The 16,884-nt window shown below is 42.9% G+C and overlaps 1 protein-coding gene across 2 annotated transcripts in view; it reads right to left on the bottom strand.

Moving 5' to 3' along the window:
- plxnb2b (plexin b2b) overlaps positions 1–16,884 on the bottom strand; it is a 122,105-nt gene that overhangs the window by 41,400 nt on the left and 63,821 nt on the right. For both annotated transcript variants that reach the window (XM_071493786.1, XM_071493794.1), the window contains 3 exons: positions 1,666–2,798; positions 752–940; positions 512–637 (listed from right to left, as the gene is read on the bottom strand). In XM_071493786.1, coding sequence (XP_071349887.1) covers positions 512–637; positions 752–940; positions 1,666–2,796 — 1,446 coding nt within the window. In that variant the 5' untranslated portion in view covers positions 2,797–2,798. The remainder of the gene's footprint in view (positions 1–511; positions 638–751; positions 941–1,665; positions 2,799–16,884) is intronic.

The raw sequence follows: 16,884 nt of genomic DNA, 5'->3' as shown, positions 1-16,884 counted from the left end.
CATCTCACGCCTTGCAGCTGCGTCGCATGATCTAGAGATTTGGCATCTCACCTATTTTTCACACGACATGCGCAGCTCCAAGCAAAAATAGACAGGGACAAGACCTGTTGATATCATACTGACATCATACCAGCAACATCACATAAAACTGACATCTTCCGAATCTGAATATGTCACAGACATATATTTTTAGTGGCTGCATGTTGAGACAGTGGCATTTTAGTGACATTTTCTGTCAATTAATTTATAATGAAAAGAAATCCAATATTCCAGGAACATGCAAACTTTATGTAAAAAGATACAGCTGTGTGTGAACACATACGCGCAAACTTCTCCGAAGCAGTTCAACAACGGCAGCCACCACACACACACACACAACACAGGCATTGTGTTCCCGGCATTAGTGCTGTCAAAACACTGGTGACCTGCATAGAGTACTGTTCCTGAACGCCTCCTGTGTGGGCATGTGTTATGTATGAAATGTGTTAGAAAAGGAGCCTGACATACACACCTTTTTCTCAGTAGTAACGTACAGGTTGCTGTTACTGAGGTCAAAGAAAATGTTCTTGTTGACCTTCTCCCCCATGGTGTTGCCAGGAGTCTTGCTGTACACATATGGTTCCACAGTGAGGTGTACCTGGACAGAAAACGAAAAGTAACAGCATCGGATATGAGGTTATTTCCCCAATCCTTCATCCTTCAGGTGAAAGTTTAAAGTAAAGGAGAGCAACAGGTCAGAAGACAACTCCACCTTGAAGACCTCGCCCTGGTTGTTCCCCAGGAAGGCAATGGTGTGATCATTCTCCACAGCGACTGCCACAGCGGTCAGAAGGCCCAGCTCAGTCAACACTGCATCTGCCGTTAAGGCAAACCTCGGCTTGCTGGCCAGAGGGGAAGGCAAAAAGTCCGCACCACACTTGAAGTTTTCCAATGTATCCTTCTGCAAAGAAAAAGAATAGAATATTGCTTGTGCATTGTGTCCTTTAATTCAAAGCGATAAGAGAGGGAATAATAAAAATAAATAAATCAAATCCCTTAAAAATGTTGCAGGTGCTCTGCTAAGGTGAATGTAAATAAGCTACATGTAAATTAATCTTATTTAGCATATTGAAAAGAAAAGTTTTCAAGGTAATTTCAGTGGTCATTTCTTTTAATTAATATTAGAATAAAATGTATTTATAGAGCAGTTTGTTTTAGGATAGTATCAAAGGGCAGAAGGTAATTTTTCCCATTAGCGAGTTTGGGATAACAGAGCTACAGCAGCTTATTAATTTACATGGGCCTTGCATTTAAAATGTTATCTACGGTAGAAAAAAATGTATAAAAGTTTTGGATTTCAGCTTTCATCACGGGGCTAAATACTTTTGCTACAGGGCCAGATTTGGCCAATGGGGCTCTATTTTCCTACCACTGCTATATAGTGTTATTGCGGATGAGTTGAGGGAATTGGGAAAAGAGATAAGGAAGAAGGGAAAATATGCGAGGGAGATTTAGACAGGACAATGCAAAGGATTTGCAGAACAGAGTAAACACTGAGACATTAAAGTAAACAGTCAGATCTGTGCATCATTGATTGTAGCAAAGGGAATTCTTCTGAACACACTCCCATTTATTCCTAACAGATTCTTTGAAACGTCAATCAACTGACACAAAAAAAACACTTACTGCAATTCTAGATGTGCAGAATTCCTCAGTTTTAGATGAGTAGGGGATATCCACAGCTGGAAACCCGGAAATCTTCCCTGAATCGCTGTAGCAGGCGCTGATGATATCCACCAGCCGCTCGTTGATGGAGTTGAGAGGGTACATGCAGAGGGCAGACTCGTTTTCGGCGTCATCTGGACTCGCCACCATGAACAGAACTTTGTTCCAGGGGACGACCTTCCCATACACACCTGATTCAGTCATGACCCGTGCCAGCTCTTTTCCTGGAGAAGCCACAAATGCAGCTTGGACTTTGTTGTATCGGTTATTTACACCACAGTTTAACTGGAGCTCTGTGTGGGAGTAGTAGTGATGGTCGTCTTCACAAAGACGAGACACAAAGGTAAAGTTTTTATTATCCGTACCATCGAGTGTCCGCGAGAAGAGGAAATAAACAAACCCATTGTCTTTGAAGGCATGGCGGAAGTCGTGCAGATACTTGGGAACAAATGGCGTGGTCTGTACAGTAGATGCCTCAATGATGCTCTCAAACACAACCCATTCCCGGAAGTCCTGAAGGATTCGAGTGCTGATGAGTTTTGTACTGTCCAGGCTTCCGTAGCCCTTCCCAACAAGAAACACATCGAAGGTTTTTCCATCTTTTGTGTAGGTGGACATGACGCCCACCACGTTCACGTTATCCTCTATGCTCGCCACGTAAGTCCTCTCTCCGTTACTGTCACGATAATACAGCTGCTGTTCCACGTTGGTCAGGTTCAGCAGAGAGCAGATGCCTCGGTAGCGGCTGCCACAGACTATGAGTGAACCGCTGGACGGGTGGACCAGCAGAAGCTTGTTGAGATTGGGCATGAGCTTCGTGTCCTGGCAGGCTGAAGCAGGCGGCGTACAGGTCCGGGCGTCCTCTTTGGGGCCCGTCTCGGCACGAGCCTCCAGGCGGAGCGAAGGCCCCAGCTGGAAGATGGTGTTGACCGCTCCCAGGTAGATGCGACCAGTCTGAGGGTCCTGGACCACATTGTTGATGGGGGTCTCCGAGGTGAATTCCAGGATGGGGATGTTGCTGCTCTCCTCCTGGGCTCGTATGATCGACTGGCAGAAGAGGAAGGGGAGGAGGAGGGAGACCCAGCTTGCCATCTCTGGAGAGAGCAGACAGGAAGAGGAGTTTTATTATCCACATATGAACATACATTAACTATCAGCAACACAAGATTTCAACTGAAGGGTAGGGGCACAGTTAACACACACCACTACAAACAAACACACACCTGTATGTAATGTAATGATCATTGTGTGTGAAGTCTGCATTCATATGTAAATGATACAGTCACAATGTGTGAAGCAACAGCTTGACATTTTATGGAAATGCACTCGTTCCCTCTCTTGCTGAGAGTGAGATTAGAAGATTGATATCACCCTCGTGTCCGCATGCTGGTGGATTTTGTTCTTCATATGTAACCAATATGGGATATGAGAGTGATATGTATTTCTCTATCTTCATTTCAAATTCTCAAAAAAAAAAGAAGTGAAAAAACATATTTCCCCAAAAGTCAAACTATTCTCTTAAAGGGGCTGCTTCACTGAATTTACAACTAAACATGTTTTCCTAGTTACCTCTTGTTGCATGTAGCCAAGCAGATAAATTTGATTTGACTTGGCAAGGTTTTTTAGATATCTGCCTGAAATTTCTACAGCCACTCCAATCTTCTTCCAGAAAAAGCATCTCAGTCAATTTGTCTCAGTCATCTCAAAGGTTTATTTGTTCATGTCAAAGTCTGTATATTCCACAGAATAAATGGCATTGTTTCTGGAAACAAAGATAACTGCGATTTTTTTTTTTGCATGTCAATCATATCAAATTCAAATATAAACCCCATTTACCTGCATTATAATGAGGTGGAAGCAGGAATCTCAATGACAGACATAAAACAAAATAAAACCAAAACTATCAGCAAGGCTACAAAAAGCAAATGAAAAAAATGTGAGTATGATATATATATATATATATATATATATATATATATATATATATATATATATATATATATTTTTTTTTTTTTTGTCATTTGGGTGAGCTGACCCTTCAAGAGAACTACTCATGAAGCATCTCAAGATATAGATTTAGGGTATGAGGTTAAAACTATTTTAAGAACTGTCTTGAGCTTGAGTGCGCAGTGCAGCTGTTTATGTATGACTCAACTCTCTGCTCCAGTTCTATAAACGGTGTGTTATTTTGGACTTAATTGACTTAATATCAGAAATGATCACTGGTGAAAAATAAAACTCCTCTGAGTGGGGGTAAAGAAAGATTAAGGCCAAGAGCTAGATCTCAAACCATAACAGAGTAAAAGTCTATTTAAAAAACTTGCATTTGTTCCAACTCCCTTCGCTTTTTGTTTTTTTAATACTTCAACAACACCTCCAAGCACAATGTGCTCAGGAAGTACAGCGTTTTGTCTCAGGAAACATGATCACACAATATCCCCGTAAAATATGGACAGCATCATGTACTGGCCGACAGCAGGTGTCTGTGGAGTCCTCGTTCACTGCTGTTTGCCCAGGCGGTGGTAAATATGGAACTGCAGGTGGCTTCGAAACAGCTATTGCCCACACAGCAAATGTGCATCTACGTTTGCATGCGGTTTCGGCTCACACACTCTCAATAGCATCCTCCTTCTCATTTCACCTTGCCGGTCAAGTCCACAGGCACATTTGTCAAATTGAAAACCCCTGATGAAACTTGTGGGAAGTCGTTTGCCAAAGCTATGTTTTATTATGTTAACCTGCCTTCCCTCACTGGACTAAGTGGGGGGACCACTGATTAGACATTTGCCCTGGGGGTGGGGGGGTGGGATGGGGGGCTGTGTTAATTTCACCTGCAACCCCCAATCACCCACTACTCGATTTGATGATTTGATGTTTTTTGGGTTTTTTTCCCACCCATTTACTACCTCAGTCCTTCTCCCCCTCCTAACCCATTTCACTGTGTAAATGTATTGTGCCCTTTTCAATTCATGGCCTTAAATATTTCCATTAAAATTGAAATGGTGCAATAAAATTCCAGTCTGTGCTTATTCAGGACAGAAATGTGTGTGGATGGTTTTACAGCTTTAATTAAGATGGAGGGGCAGTCAGCCTTTTGTCAAGATTTAACTAAGAGGAATAGGCTAACAAAAAAAACCAAAAAAAAACATTGAACACTGAACAGGTGGACAAAATAAAAGGAACACCGTGTGAACAATGATTTCGGCTCGAAAGTAACAAAACTTTATTTACAAAGACATTTCCACTGGCAAAGTTAAATTGACTATCACAAGCGTGTGTCAGCTGTAAGAGGCGACACAATAACTCACTTTAATGTTTGACTTCTCAAGGAAGCATCGCAAAAACTGCACAAGCTGCAGAACGGTTTTTGCTGCTTCAAAAATGTTGACAACATAAGCTAAAAACAGACAAGCTGCACCAACAGAGAGTGGTGGCAAACTGCAAAATGTTCACAGACAGACGCTGAAAACCGGCTTTAAAAACGATCACGGAAATAAATGAACACAGGCTCAGTGTAATAAAGTTTTCTGTGTAAAAGTGAGCCTCACAAAGCCTCACTCCTGACTGGCTTCTGGCAGCAATTTGAAGGATGTTAGAGCTGGAATACAGATGACTTTGTACTGAATGACAAAATCCCCCAAACATCAATTTTAGAATCAATAAAGTGATTGCATGAATGCACTGCTTGTGATAAAAGACACGTGTCATTTTTGCGATCATTATTTGACATTTCCAGAGAACACTGTGCGTGTCAGTCGCACTGACCTGTATCTATCCTGCTTCCACCTTCCTTAATTAAACCAGTTCTGTTGCTCTCCTCCCTTTCTGTCTCTCTATCTCTGTCTTCTCCTTATTTTGTTAAGTGCTGATTCCTGTTCCTGAAACCTGCCACAGTTTATAAATGCAGGTTTTATTACCATTATTTCTCAATGTATATGATATGGCATTTTAATACATTTCTATGTCTCTTGATCTTAGTATATTCCAAAAGCTGGGCTGTGATTCCTCACTAAACGCTGCTTTATGTCAGTCTGTTGATGGGTAAACAGGTTCAGGTAGTCTGACACACCACGTGACCTTTGATGTGCATTCTTTCTGTTTGTGGAAATACCTGACAGGAACATCCAGTGTTTTGTAACTTCATCAGCACCTCCTGTACATACTAATTAAACCTAAAGTAGGACTATGCATCTAGAAAATGTTGGAAAATCAAACAACAGCTGTTTGCTTAATGCTGCTGAGTTGTCATTCAGTTCTTTGTGCACAACAAGGAAGAGCGTGCTGTCTAAATATTGAGCGTGATTGCAAATATGCACAGTAATTGAAGCATGACTGCCTCTCTGAATGTATTTCCATTATGTGCTGTCCACTAAACACTGTAATATCCGTATTTCTATCATTTCACTCTGCCGTGATACAGACCGCACAGAGAGGCTTCACAAAAGGTGAATTATGTCAATGGTTGCTGTGACAGAAAAATCACTTGATTCCTTTGACTCCCAATCAAACACGCTGTGACACAGCAACTTTCTCAGACTGCAATTTACAATGCAAGGACAATTGTCTCGGGGCGTTCATTTAGGTTTCAGAAAACTCCAGCTCCACTTACATCCATGACTTCAAAGAGTCCTTTTCCTATTCATGCAAATCCTATAGCAAGCCCCCGCTCAGAAAAAAAAAAAAAAAAAGTGTCACACAAATTTCCTTCACATGCTGCATTGTGGGTCAGTTAACATATTTCAAAGGAGCCCGTTCTCTCCTAGGATGTCTCCTTCTGTCGCTCTATCACTTTTCATCCTTTTTTCATGGGTTTAATCCTGAACGCTGGAATTAAAGAGGCTTCAAAGAGCTGAAGAGAGGTAGACGTCTGGTGGGGGCGACACAGGTGGAATGAGGCCCATTTCTCCTCAGACCAGCCCACCTCTCTTTTCTCAACATGTCTCTAAGCTGCTGTGAGAGAACATGGCAACTGGGCATACCATCCAGCACGTGGCCGTTCTGAATAAATAAAAAGATGCTAAATTTAGAGGCTGTGTGCTGCATCAGCTTGCAGCTAATGAAGCCTCCAATGGCCTGGGATAAATAATAATGAAACGCATCATGTGCTAATGAAGCTGGCACATATGAAAAATGTGATTCGGTGAAAGACACAATTGTTGAATAGAAAAAAACAAAAACTGCCTGACTGTCATGGTTGAATTAAGTTAGAAATCTCTACTATTTCCCCTTCCCACATTTCACTTTAAAGTTACAGTAAAAAAGCAAATATTCAGTATTAGTCAATGAATCTTTGAACTGAACTGTCTAACCTGAATCATCACCGTCACTGACTGAATCAGTAGCTTGTAGCAGTGGCGCTTCCCTAACAGAGGAATCAGAGCGTCATTGTTAGCTCAGCCGTGATGAACAGTATGTTACTTCCTTGTTAAAAGCTTATTAAAAGACCGTGAAAGCAACAGAAATGATAATGATGTGAGAGCTCTATTGCAAATACAGTTGGTAGCTTTAGACCCAAAGTAGTTGGTTCATTTGGTTATTTGCTCATTTAATGCAGCTTCCTGGTTCTTTGATCTTTTGGTTTTAACGTATCTTAATATCAGACACTGTCAGTCATGTTCAGATCGTTTACCTTGACCTAGTGCAACTCCTCACAAACAGGATGTGTGGTGTTCAACAAGTTGACAAAGTTTGTGCAAACATCACTGAAAAAAGTCTGAGAGGTTTAGAATAAGAATATGGAAACACTAGCTTGTCTCCATCCTGATAAACATATGTGTAAAGACCAGGGACAGAGATTGGAAATAAGGCCAGGACTATGTTGTTCCATCCCCATTGCTCTGTCTCATCGCTCTATTCTGACATGTTGTATGAACTACCACCATGAATGAACTACTCAGACTGTGATTGTACGGGTCTGGTTTTGTGACCTGTTGAACTGAACACAACAGCTTTAGGCTGCAACAGACTCAAACCACTGGACTGAAGATGTCAGAATCAGTGCGGAACACTGTGGCATTACTGATGATGATGTGATCATTCATCTTTAAAGAAAAGTGAACAAACTGCATGATTGGATTCAGTGAATTGTAATTTTCACCCCTAGTTTCTTTGCTTGGAGGGAAAATAAATATTAAAAAGAAACACTGTTGAGGTGCTGCATGCACAGACTTGAAAGTAGCACACGAAGGTGGATCCCTTTGTTGGCTCACTACTCATTACACACATGCACACACACCTTTTGTTGACAACTACAGTGCCATCTCTTCCACCCTCCCTCCAATTTAGGACAAGTCTGGACGGGAAGAGCAGCTCTCAGCAGAGGAAAAATGAAAGGTAATTGAAAAATGGCAGGTGTGCACACAAGCGCACATGTATTCACAGGCTTACTGATACATGTGCACGCACCAATACCGTGCACCGGCGCAGTTTGAAGTGCTGACAAGGTAATCCCGCTCCGACCACACAGCCACACTCTTCTCCTCGAACTGCCACGCTGTGTTTCTTTGACACAGGGCCACTAAACCCCAGCATGGCAGTCCGCATGCCTCTCGACCAATCCTCTTGCCACGCAACATCCCCACATCCCCCCTTTTTTTCTGGGACGACACCCACCAGGAGGAAGTGTGCAAGCGAGTCTGCGCGAGGGAGCAAGAGATCAGGGGGAAGATGATAGACGAGCGGAATGTGTGTGATGATTAGATCACACACACACACACATACACACACACACACACACACACACACACACACACAAACACTTGTGCAACTGCTGACCTGGCAAGTTCTGAACCAGCATGAGCGCTCCTCTCACTCATTAAAACAGATACTGAAAGGGAACTGATATAATAAATAAAAAAAAGAAACAGACACCCTACCCTGAAAACATAATAGGATATCACCCCATACTGTGATCATTCATATTCAGCACTTTCTTTATCGGAGAGCTGGCTTTGACAGATGCCAGGGTCTGACATTGATGTGAGGGGGGGTGTCTTCACATTGAAGCTGCTTTCAAGTGTTACATACTGATAAAAGTGAACTGCTATTAAATCACTTGCATGTCCTCAGAGGCCTCAGGGCTGGGCGGAGTGTGGGGAAGGAGAGGTGAGCGAGGGGTTAATGCTCAAAAGCAAATCTTGCCATGTCACTCGCAGCGTGGATTGTGCTGAAAAGCCCTGATAAAGCCTATACAAGGCAACATGACAACGTGGGTTAGGAGCCATACAAGGAGCCGGAAATGAGGGGTGGATCCCTGTTCTTTATTTTCCCGCTGCCGACGAGGAAAAGGATAGGCAGAACAAGCGGCATTGTTAAAGATGAAACATGAAGTGGGAGAGTGTGGAGAACTCTTTCTTTCTCTGCATGTCTCCCATCTCACTTTTTTTTCTTTTTTTTTTTTGACATGCAAGCGCTCTTATCCCATCCTTACAGTGAAATTGTTTCATGACTTGCAATGGGAGGCTGGTGTGACGACGGCAATCCAATTTCCATATGAACAATTACCCTGCCGTCAGGGTTGGCAGTTCATTTATTTCAATTTGACTGACTGGGAGAACCACGCTCACCAAAGCAGCCAGCCCAGCCATTGTATTCAGGGCAACAGGCATGGGTAGGGGGATTGATGGGTCTGGTCCATTTCAGTGGGATCCAGCTGCTGTGGCCTAAATATGCTAACACCTTTAAAGTTGGCCAATGATCCAAGGAGAGTGTGGATCTGACTTTGCTCTCCTATTCGATTGTGTGTGTGTTCCACTTCTCACACCTGTGTGCTTGTGTGTCTACACATGTCTGCCCACTTGTGTATGTTAGTTTTTTGTGATGTATGACTATGAGTGTAAATCCCCCCACCCCACCCCCACAAACACAAACACACACACCATCCCCATCCTTTTAGGCACAGCACTTTTCCTCATTAGGACTGATAGGCTGTTTGTGTGTCTGTTTACCGCTCCATCACCATTTTCAAGGCTCCTGCTATCTCCCCTCTGCCAGCTGGACACTTGAGCAGCAAGAGCACAAAACCACAAGCACACACACACACACACAAACTACTTGAGCAGGGCACACATTTATATTTTCGTGCAAAGATGCATTCACACAGAAACACTCATGACTAGACTTTTCTGCCTTACACCTTTCTCAGCAGCCGACCTCACTGCCTCTTGTAATCTCTCAATCTCTGTTTGTCTCTCAAACAAACACACAAACGCAACCTCTCTCTGTCTGGGCAGCAGCAGCTTGGGCTAATCTCCCAATGCTAACTGGCCTCTCCCGCCCCCCCCCCAGCTGGATGCTGCAGCTCTCCAGCGGGACAGAGTGCTTGTTTGCTGTGTGGACACAGCTGGCGGATGTGGGGAACCTGATTAAACGGTCTGGCCTGGTGGAAAAGAGCTACTTTCAGGAGCCAATGGCTCCTGTGACATCGACGCCACAGCCAGACGGTTGCTAATACACACAAACAGTTGCAGGGGCAGGCATGCATACACAAGCTCACTAACCACCTCGACTCACAGATACACATCTGAGATCCAACACCGTAACTACATATGAAAAATGTCGCTCACACGCACAACTGGAGATGCAAATGAACTGTTTACTCTCTGAAGTCAGAATAACAGCCAGTGAGAGTTTCCAGAAATCAGACTGAGGCTTTCTCAAGCCAGTTTCTCAATTAACACTGACACAGTTTCACATCTGAAGAGCTTGTAACAGCAACAATTTAAATATTTGCTTGATGAAAGACTCAAATGATCGATTGATCAGTACATGTTGATACATTTCCCCTCCATCAACTAATCAATTAATTCACTTATCATTTCAGCACTACTGTTAACTCTCATTCTCTTTATGACACATTAACTCACTGCTGCAGAGATTTTCTTCTTTTCTGGCTCCAGTCACAGTTCAGGCTCTTTTTTAAGCACAGGTAATGATTCAGCGTCTTGCTCAGGGGCACTTCAGCAGGTTGGATGCTTGCTCACACATACACACACGCAGAGACTTAAATCCCTGCTTCCCCTGGTTGAAAGGCAGCTTCTCTGATCCATACACCACCCTGAAGCGATCCCCTTGCTCCCCATGCACACTCAGCCTCCACTTACATACAGCACGTACTCACGTTCCAACACACATGCAGCCACAATTAAGAAGTCAGGCAGTCAGACTGACTGCTGGGAAAGAATCCATTACACACCTTATTGGTTATAATGATTTCACTTCACCAGCATAAACGTCAATGAGCCATGAAGGTATCTTGTAATGTGGTTTAGTCTCACTGCCCAGCTTTCGTTTGGTTTCAAGGGGAATACTGATCTTATGGTGACTGATTGCTCGCCTTCCCTCTTACAGGAATTCATATGAACAGTGAACAAGGAGATGAGACCAGTGTGTGTTTAAAGTGGCTTTGGCCTTGACGAAATAGGTCAGAGGATTCGGGAAATATGCCTGTTTGCTTTCATTCCAAGAGTGAGCTAAAGGAGAGTGATAGCAATCAAGAATACAGAGCTAAGGGTCAGGACATGTTTAGCCTAGCTTTACATAAACAACGGAAGCTGGGAGCAACGGCAAACCTGCTTCTGTCAAAAAATATATATACACACAGCCGCTCAATGTCTCAAAAGCTCAATAATTCACATTTTGAATCTGATTTCTTTAATCAGTACACATGGAAAAACTATTTGCTTATCCAGTTTACTTTTCGGCTGTTTATTTGTCAACCCTTCATCCATCTTTTCCATACTTCAACACAGCATCTTTGGTTATAGCATGGGTCGCCAGATACATCAGTGAGCTCGGGTTTGGGTCTACTGTGACGATAAAAAGAGTAAAAGTTTGGCCAAAGATTGACCAAACAAAAATGTGACTGGTACTAAACTTAAAAAAATAAAAAATAAAATAAATAAAATTTGTAATTTAGGGTCAGAGTATACGTGTTTATTTCAATAGCTTTGCACCTACAAGAGATGTAGGTGCAAAGCTATGCTCCTTCTCTTGTGAACCTCTCTCAGTATGTCAACATGCTCGAGGAACCAGCTGACTTGGAGAAATCAGGTTACTCAGGTAATCGGAGAACGCCTCTATATGCACGGTAGTAACCTGCTTACCGTACACACGCAGCAGTTCAGTGATCAGATTTCTTTCCCACCACTTAGTTTGGAAGCATTTCTTACCTAATTTACGCGCCGTGATAGACAATGGAGCAGAAAGACCACACAGCGAGAGGACAGAGAGACAGACTGAGCACAGCTCCTCCTCACAGCACAAACGTGTCTGAGTTCAACAAACAGTCACCAGGGTCACCAGTGGAAACCAACTTATTTAGACTTCCAGAGCGACGGTTCCCAACCTTTTCCAACTCACGGCCCACTCAGATATCTCCAAAATGTTGGCGGCCCACATTTGACTCCATGATAACATGGAGGCCAAATAATATGTTCTCAGAGAACTAACGATCAAACATTTAGGATTGAACTAAAAGCAGGGGAAGCTGAATGTTGTTTTGTTGGACGGTGGGGGGTCCACTTTTTGCTTCACCATCTGCCTCTTTCCTTTTAACTCTTCCGGTTGCTAACCAGCTATCCATTCTGACACTCCAGTTTTGCAATGGATGTAATCTTTTAGCAATCACAAAGAGATAGCAAACAAGTATACTATGTGGTCTGGAAGCGACAACGTAAAAGTTCCTATAATTGACATCACTTGATACAAGAAAAAAAATGAAAGTAGTTTTTAAACATGTTTCATGCATTTAAAGATCACTTCACTTTAAAACATTTAAAAACATCATCTATATTTTTATTTTTTCTTTATAATTACATTTTTTTCACCTTAACTGTGCTGTTTTGCAAATGATTTGTCAGCCCACTTGCAATACCGTCGTGGCCCACAGGTTGGAAACCACTGATGTAGAGGTTGCTTTTTAATTTTAGTTGGACTTTGGGTGGAATAATTCAAGATCTCTCTCTGTAATGGTCTTTCCTTTCATCCAGTCACTCAGCTGTTACTTTCCCAGTCTGCAGTCTTTTTGTCCTGCACATGTACTTGTAAAAAGAGGATTAGAATTCTTACTCTTGGATGGAAAGCAAAAAGGCATTTCCCCAGAAATCCTGAACTATTCCTTTAAACACAGGTGAGTTGGTCTGTGAACAGAGTACAAGCTGTGAAAGATGAAATCTCTCTGGCTCTGCCCAGACTTGTAAGAGCTGAATGAGCGAAAGAAGTAACGTCGGGAAAGAAGGTGGGGGTGGGGGGGGGGGTGGGGGGGGGGATAAGAAATGATCGAGAGACAGAAAGACAGAAACAGAAGGAGGGCAATCACACACACGGTACTGACTAAGTCTCAATAGTTCCTTTGTGCAAGCTGGCAGGTGCCTGTCACTTGTCAAGATGAGTCATCGTGTGGATGGTGACTGAGCATTGTGATGGTGGGGATACAGGCGCCGGCTGAGGCCCAGAAAGATTCCAGCTTCTGGTAATGACTAACTGCTCCCAGGTAATGGCCCAAAGATTAGGCAGCTCTCCTCAGCGTATGGAGAAAAGGTCACGTTTGGAGCTTAAAAGGTAATGGCTAAATTAGCTGCAAAAAAATACCTCATAAAATTAAACAGCTTTCAGTGAGAAGGTGTACTTTCTGCTGCTCATGCAGAAGGAAATAGACTGGGCTACTTTTTAATTAGTCTGACGACGAGAACTAATCACAGGAAGCCTAGAGTGTGATGAAGTGTGTTTGTGCCTCGACACAAAATCTCAACTCACATAACACAAGTGCTACCTTCTAACTTCCTCCTTCACACACGAATATGAATAAAAACCCTTATTTACTTGAACTACCTCCACCACTTATCCTCAGTGTCACACACTTCCACCAAATGTTCTTGATGCTATCGAAACCACTCCACAACACTCATCCCTCCATCCGCCACCCCTTACAATCTTCATCCATCATCTATCAGTGCTGCTGCAGCCAGAGGGGAGAGAGCTGCTAAGCAGGGCCTGACTAATGGCTAAACAAACACCATTATCAGGCCTCGGTGGCCGAACGCTGAGCTACAGGAGCCCCAGAGCAGCTGAGGCTCTTTAATACTTAATCCCTGCTGCCCTGCACTAAACTAAGCTAGGATGGGCGGGCGCTGAAAGTTCACTAATGAGGGAATAAGCACAGAAACAAGAGCGAGTTGGAGGTTTGAGGCAAAGAGGAACGTCACGCATACATGCACACACGTGCACAATCACTTATCGCACAAAACTGAGCCGAGAATAGACTGTATTAAGAGGGGGTAGAGAGAAGTGTGGCCCACTCGTCTTGGCCAATTCCCTTTCTAAAAAAGGCTCAGGGTGAAGTTAATGAGCCTGTTACAGCCCCACAGTTCCCCTGACAAGCCCGCTGATTACACCACATGTTTGGGCAAGAGGATTGCGTGTGTGTGTTTGCATGCGCATTTGAACATGCGTGTCACCTGACCCAAAGCGGTCATCTGCTAATCATACGTTCACAAGTCAGCAGCGCACATTTGACTGATAAACCATCTTTCACACACCAATCACCACTCTCGAGGCACAATCTATCGCTCTCACACTCGCTCGCCTACATACATCAACTAAGTTCCACCCGTGATCACATTTCTCACACACACACACACACACACACACACACACACACACACACACACACAAATGCACGCTCAATCAAGTGAGACTGAGTGAGCAAGCCACTCAATGAGAGTGGGTGATTAGACCCTCGGAGAGTATGCCTGACCTTTCCCTCCACATCAAGTCCTCCACGCGCATGTGTGTTTTTATGAGTCAGTGGCTGTAAGCTCTCGGGCCCGCGCCACTTCACATCAAATGTCACTGACTTAAATGAGATGGCGAGACAGACAAGATGACAGAGGGAGGGAAAAGAGAGGAAGGACAGAGGAGGAGAGAAAGGAGGAAACGTGAGAAAGAAAGTTTTTTTTTTGTTGGTTTTTTTTTACAGTAGGCTGCAAAAAAAGCCAAAGAAGGAAATAACTTAAAAAGCAAAAGAATAAAGAAAGACTGAAAGAGAGCGAGAGCGCTGTCACCGATCAATCTTCTGTCTTGGCTCTCTCCCTCTTTGCATGAGAAACAGCAAAGCTGAGGTATTTTTAAATTCCTTGTTGGTTGTGGGAATTCAGCGCAGGCCCTTGTGGGTACACAATCCTCCCCCTCTGACTGTCGAGATGGTTGAGTCTGCACTTCCGTGTTCTCAGAGCTCAGGCAGACAGAAAGGCAGACGGTCTGAGTCAGGCCTCCGGGGACAAGCGAGCAGGGGGCAACTGAGGTTTTGCTTGCAGGTTTATTGCACTGCTAACTGAGGATAGAGTTAGTTAACAGCAAAAATTATATTTATGGGCTCCTGTTGAATTATGCGTAGAGAGCCTGTGGATGAGTCGGCGGTGGAAAGATGCATGCAGACTGTTTGGGTTCCAGTTTTAACTCTTAAAGGATAATCACAGTTTATTACAACTTGGGTTTTATTCCTATACATAACAATAGCTAAGTATGGGAACGCAATAATATCACTACAGCGAAAGGGCTGGTGATCAACATGTTGGCAACTATTTTGACACTGAAGGTTATTTTTTTAGGCAAAAATGCCAAAAAATTAATTGCTTCCAGCCTCTCAAATGTGAATATTTGCTGGTTTTCTCACTGATCTATGTAAGTAAAAGACATATCTTTGGAATTGTGAGTGTTGGTCAGACAAAACAAGCACACTGAGCTCCAAGAAACCAAGGAAATAATTGGCAGATTAATCAAGGACGGAAAATAAACATCACTAAAATGAATTTCATTGCGGCAACAAGTTCAAACAGAACACCAGACAGGTTGTAAACCAGAGTAGTCGAACTTCCTCCACAGAGAAAATGAAAGAAAATCATAAAATTATCACCCAAACTGTTGCCTGAAAACATCCATCACTTTACAGATAGATTTACTAGTTGAGCTTGAACTACCAAAGTTGTGCACACAGCTTTTCTGTGCACTGAGGGATTAATACTAACAACAACAGGCTTGCCCTGTTTACAACCTGTCTTATTGTATTTTTTCAAAAATAATGGCCAAATATAAAAATAAATAAATAAGACTTAAGGTGTGACAAATTTAAATTATCATTTAATAGCTGGTTAAGTTATGCAATGCTGGTGAGACAAGTTCCCATCTGGCTCGTCTTGCCCCTCTTCTCCTCGTCTTTCTCCTCCTGTCATCACCAAAGATCTCAGAGGTGATAGTGAACCGGCACTCACCGCTGACGGGCCGGAGGACGTGTGGCGCGACGCCTGGGTTAATTAAGTCTGAAATCGTAGAGATGATCAGTGGTGCTGCCACTCTCCCAGACTGCCAGCCCCCCTCCCCACCCCTCCCCACCCCTCCCACATCCCTGTCTCCTCGCTACTACAAAGTGTTCAGTCTGTCTAGCAGGTACAGAAGTGTCTGTGTGCGCAGGTGTGAGGAGGAGAACGTATTATTTTGTCTATACTCTCCAAGAGAACTGAGACATAAAAAAAAAAAAAATGCATGTGGGTAATTGCTCAAACAATTAGTCAACTGATTTATTAGATAGAAAACAGATGTGGGGGGGTTGGTGGGTGGGGCGGGGTCATGGTAATCTGGATATAAGGATAGAGGTTGTCATATTCTGTACAGATTGTCAAGCCCTTTCAGGCACATTTTTGATTCATGATTTTGGGTGATATGAATAAAACTGACTGGACTAGAAAATTCATGATTTTGCTAATTTATTAATTATGGAAGTCATTCAACAATTACTGCTTCCAAATTCTCAAATGTGAGAATTTGCCACTGAAAATTAAATGTTTTGTGTTTTTAGTCCAACAAAACAAGCAACCTAATGAAAATAGTTGTAGTCCTGCTGCATATGCACACATACAATACATATATGACATATATTGCTCTTTATACACTCACACTACAGAAAAGAAGAAAATCCTCACATTTGAGAGGCTGCACCCAGTGAATGGTTGTTATGTGTGATAATGAATAATTAATCAATTATCAGAATAGTTGCTGATTAACTGACTTATTGTCTTGGCTCTACTAGATAAACACTTGTATTCATACACAGAACTTCACTACCTCAATCTCACAAAAACACACACACACTCACACACAGGCCAGAATAAACAGGTTTGGAAAATA

Source organism: Trachinotus anak, unplaced genomic scaffold (genome assembly GCF_046630095.1).
Source record: "Trachinotus anak isolate AG129_WGS33_773 ecotype Australia unplaced genomic scaffold, CSIRO_AGI_Tana_v1 ptg000002l, whole genome shotgun sequence".
NCBI lineage: Eukaryota > Metazoa > Chordata > Actinopteri > Carangiformes > Carangidae > Trachinotus > Trachinotus anak.
The sequence above is the reverse complement of the archived record's forward strand: the minus strand, read 5'-3'. Positions and strand labels throughout refer to the sequence as shown.